The 5,000-nt window shown below is 39.6% G+C and overlaps 1 protein-coding gene across 1 annotated transcript in view; it reads left to right on the top strand.

Moving 5' to 3' along the window:
• Positions 1–4,575, top strand: part of LOC148946104 (vitellogenin-like) — a 190,815-nt gene extending 186,240 nt beyond the window's left edge. The window contains exon 24 of the mRNA XM_089097610.1: positions 4,171–4,575. Within this exon, the coding sequence (XP_088953736.1) occupies positions 4,171–4,575 (405 nt within the window). The remainder of the gene's footprint in view (positions 1–4,170) is intronic.
• The last annotated feature ends 425 nt before the right edge of the window (positions 4,576–5,000 follow it).

Below are 5,000 nucleotides of genomic sequence, written 5' to 3'. Positions count from 1 at the left end.
GTGTAAGTTTTCGTGTGCATGTGTAAGTTTTTGTGTGTGTGTAAGTTTTGGCGTGTGTGTGTAAGTTTTCGTGTGTGTGTGTGTGTGTAAGTTTTGTCAGTGTGTGTGTGTGTGTGTGTGTAAGTTTTTGTGCGTGTGTGTGTGTGAGTTTTTGTGTGTCATGTGTAAGTTTTTGTGTGTGTGTGTGTAAGTTTTTGTGTGTGTGTAAGTTTTGACGTGTGTGTGTGAGTTTTCGTGTGTTTGTGTGTGTAAGTTTGTGTGTGTGTGTGTGTGTGTGTGTGTAAGTTTTTGTGTGCATGTAAGATTTTGTGTGCATGTAAGATTTCGTGTGCATGTGTAAGTGTTTGTGTGTGTGTGTGTAAGTTTTTGTGTTTGTAAGTTTTGGCGTGTGTGTGTAAGTTTTCGTGTGTGTGTGTGTGTGTGCAAGTTTTTGTGCGTGTGTGTGTGAGTTTTTGTGTGTGCATGTGTAAGTTTTGTGTGTGTGTGTTTGTGCGTGTGTGTGTGTTTTTGTGTGTGTGTATGTTTTGGCGTGTGTGTGTAAGTTTTTGTGTGTGTGTGTGTGTGTGTGTGTGTGTGTGTGTGTGTAAGTTTTTGTGTGCATGTAAGTTTTAGTGTGCATGTAAGTTTTAGTGTGTGTAAGTTTTGGCTGTGTGTGTAAGTTTTGTGTGTGTGTGTGTGTGTAAGTTTTGTGCATGTGTGTGTTGTGTGTGTGTGTGTAAGTTTGTGTGTGTGTGTGTGTGTGAGTTTTTTTGTGTTCATGTGTAAGTTTTTGTGTGTGTGTGTGTGTGTAATTTTTGTGTGTGTGTAAGTTTTGGCTTGTGTGTGTTAGTGTGTGTGTGTGTGTGGGTGTGTGTGTTTGTGTGTTTTGTGTGTGTGTGTGTGTGTGTGTATGTTTTTGTGTGCATGTAATTTTTTTTCTTAATGTGATATATATTGTGAATGTTAATTTTTTTTTGTGTGTGTGTGTGTGTAATTTTTTGTGTGTTTGTGTGTGTAATTTTTTATATGTTTGTGTATGTTTTCTTGTGTGTGTCTGTGTGTGTGTGTGTGTGTAAGTTTTTGTGCGTGTGTGTAAGTTTTTGTGTGTGTGTAAGTTTTTGTGTGCATGTATGGTGACCGGGGGAGGACCTTTGGGGCCCAGGGAGGGCGTTTGGGGGACCCTTGAGGATTGAGTGGTCTTTTGGGAGCCCGGGGGACCTTTGTGGACCGGGGGGGCCCTTGTGAGCCCGGTGGTCTGTTGGGGGCCCGGGGGGCCTTCGGAGGGCTGGGGGGGCCGGTGGGGGCCGGGGGGCCAGGTTGGGACCAGTGGAGGGCCTGTGGGACCCCATTGGTCCTTTGGGAGCTCGATGGGCCTTTGGGGGGCCCGGGGATGGCCTTTGGGGCACAGGGAGGGCTTTTGGGGGTCTGGTGGACCTTTGGGGACCGGGGAGGGCCTTTGGGGCTTTGGTATGGCCTTTTTGGGGTCTGGGGGCCCTTTGGGACCCCGTTGGTCCTTTGGGAGCTCGATGGGCCTTGGGGGGGCCCGGGGGGGGCCTTGGGCGGGCGGGGGGGGCCTGGGGGGGCGCCGGGGGCCCTTGGGGAGGTTGGGGGACCTGTGCGGCCCGGGGGCTGCCTTCGGGGTTGGGGTGGGGTATGAGAAGCCTTTGGGGTTGGGGTAGAGGACCTCACAACACTGTTAAAATACAACTTGTGTATTTTAACGACCACACTCAAAACCTCTTCCAAAATCGTTTCAAAAATCACCTTTTAAAATGTCTCTAGCTGTTTCGCCGAAATAGTTCCATAAAATAGCTAAAACAGTTTCGCCAAAATTATCCCTAAACGGAATTTCGGCATGTTCCTTTTGTTTGGTATCTCTGTGCCAATGCATTTCAAATTATTTGGAAACCTTTTCGCGCGCTAAGATCAAAACATCTGCCTCGGAAACGATTCTCTTGTTAGAAACAACAAATTATTTTCCCTTTCGTGAATCAATTCTCTATAGAACAACAAATTAATTCCCCTTTTGTGTCAATCAATCAATCAATGACATCATGTGTGATCTAACGGTTTCTCGGTGACAATTCTCTTTGGAAATGCAAGGACATTAATTAACTTGACGTCATCTGTCAGACATTAATTAACTGTTTCCCGGAACCTCATAACATCTGACTCGAATAACAATAACAAATACTATTTCTGGATCATAACATCTGCCTCAAACAGGAAGGAAATGTCATTAACTTTGCTTCGAACGACAACAACATTTGGCTCGAATAACCACGTGTTCTCTCTAATGACTCTGTTCAAAACAACAACAACATTGACCTTGGCATTTTGCCTCGGAAACAATAACAACAACATTGACATTCGCTGAGGGCGTGCCAAAAACACACCTGGAGAAAGAGGTCATTGACCCCATTACGCAATCATTCTCCCTAATGACTCTATGCCCATATAAGGACTCCTGTCCGGAGTATAAGATAGCTCTCTACTATTGGGAAAAAAGGGCCGTGGAAGGGGGCCAAGTTACCCTCCAGCATTTTTGGTCTCTGAAAAGGGCACTATAACTTTTAATTTCCGTTCGAATGAGCTCTCTCTTGATATTGTAGGACCACGGGGTCGGTACGATTACCACTTAAAAAAAAATAATAAACACGCATCCGTGATCTCTTCTGGCAAAAAATAAAAAGTTGCAAATTTTTGCAGATATGAGCTTGAAACCTATGGAATAGGGTTTTCTGATACACAGAATCTGACGGTGTGATTTTCATTAAAATCCTTTCATTTGTAGGGGAGCCTTTGATGAGTAATACTAAACTTAATAAAATTTATGTATTTAGAATCAGCAATATAAGCCCATTCTTTTGATACATTTATTGACATGAAAATTTCCGTTTTTTAAAGTTTCGATTACTATTGAGCCGTATCGCTTTTTTTTATGGTTTTTTTTATTACGTATATGTTTTTACGTATAAGAGAGGGTTCTCCTCTTAGTCAATACCGCGCTCTTTACGCTAAAGTTAAAATTTTGTTTAAATCACAAACCCCTGAATCACAAAGGCCGTTTAACTAGCTCTTTTCAAATCACTAAAAAAACTGTAGCGTAAAGAGCGAGGTATTGACTTGGGGGTGAACCCCCTCATATACGTAATAATATCTGTTCGTTTTAAGTTCTAATGCTGCTTCTTACTTTCAGTTGAAAAAAATTGTTTTTTTTAAATTTAATTTCTGATCGTTTTTTAAATAATGCTGGGAAATCCGGTGTCCCTTTAATAGAAATGTCCCTTACCCCAAGGAAACATACTCCATGGAAAGATTCTCCCAAGTAACCCCCTCCTCCAGCCCCCTCCCACCAGAAAAATCCTTCCTGAAAATTGTCTGTATAGTTCCCAATAACCAATACAATATGTAAACAATGGGTAAAGTTAATAGCTTGCAGCCCTTCCCCTGGGAACTGTGGGGAATTAAGTCATCATCAAAGACATAGTTATTAGATTTTCAACTATGCTGAACAAAATGGCTATCTCAAAATTTTTATCGGGTGACTTTGGGAAAAAATGAGCGTGGGAGGGGGCCTAGTTGCCCTCCATTTTTTTGTCACTTAAAAAAGGCACTAGAACTTTTAATATCCGTTCCAATAGTTCCAATAAGCCCTCCTACGATATTCTAGGACCACTGAGTCAATACGATTACCCCTGGGAAAAAAAACACGCATCCATGGTCTTTCTTCTGGCAAAAAAGGGAAAATTCCACATTTTTGTAGATAGAAGCTTGAAACCTCTACAGTAGGGTTCTCTGATACGCTGAATATGATGGTTTGATTTTCATTAAGGTTCTATAACTTTTAGGGGGTCTTTTCCCCTTTTTTTGAAAATCAGCCAAATTTTCTCAGGCGCTTAACTTTTGATGAGTAAGATTAAGTTTGATGAAACTTATATATTTGAAATCAGGATTAAAATCTGATCCTTTTGATGTATCTATTGGTATCAAAATTCCGTTTTTTAGAGTTTCGGTTACCATTGAGCCGGGTCGCTCCTTACTTACAGTTCGTTACCACGAACTGTTTGAAAACGAGATTATAGCTTCTATTAATAGGATGAGAGTGAATTATAGAACACTAAAAAGTCATCTTATATTATAAACCATAATCTATGTTTCACTTATTTCATTTTTTATTCGAATTTCTAGGGCTTAACAGTAGTTACAGAATTTGATCGGTACCATATATCATCTAAACGAGTTGTTGATCTGAATATGCAGAAAGAGGTCAACCTGGATGAAAATGGCATAATGATGATTAAGGATGATCGCGTTTCTTCAGCCTTGTACAAGCAAAACAATGGAGATTATTTGCTTGTTTTACCACGAGAAACTATTTCAGTTTATTTTAGAGGCAATGATATCATTATCAAGGTAACTATTTTAAAACTAAATGTTTCTTATATATGTTATGTTATTTTTCAAAAGTGGACATTCGTCTTTTCGAATAGTCTCTGTTCTCAAGAAGGTATTCCTTATTGTGGATTTTGTTTATTTTGGTGTTTTGTTTTTCTGTTTTTGAGTTTCCTTCTAGGAGTAGCGCTTTATCTTTAAAAAATAGCCTAGCTCGTATTTACTTTTTACTTTGGATTGTTAAGTAGGTAAAAATTGATATACATAGCCAGTCATTGATTATCAGTAATTAATTATTTTTACAAGCTTCTTTCTGAAAATTAGCAGGTTTTATGCCAAACTTGCAATTCCTCCATACTTCCAAAGCCTAATTGGAAAGATCGACGTCTTGACCAAACCCATATGTGATCTCTGCTACTACTATTTGATCTCCGCTCTATTTTTGTCTTTGATCAGCTTTTTATTTTATCATTTTCATTAAATAAATAACATTTAAATTCCTTTCACTCTATCTTTAAGATCAGATTATTTGTTTTGTGTTTTTCTTTCTTCTTTTTTAGCAATATTTTAGTCTTAAAGATAGAATTATTTTCCTGTCCCCTGAAACATATTAATTTCAATTGAAA

The sequence above is a fragment of the Artemia sp. Qi Xiang Cuo genome, chromosome 12, assembly GCF_049724085.1.
Source record: "Artemia sp. Qi Xiang Cuo chromosome 12, ASM4972408v1, whole genome shotgun sequence".
In the NCBI taxonomy this organism is placed as follows: domain Eukaryota; kingdom Metazoa; phylum Arthropoda; class Branchiopoda; order Anostraca; family Artemiidae; genus Artemia; species Artemia sp. Qi Xiang Cuo.
Note: the sequence above shows the minus strand (reverse complement) of the source record. Positions and strands in the feature narration are given on the sequence as shown.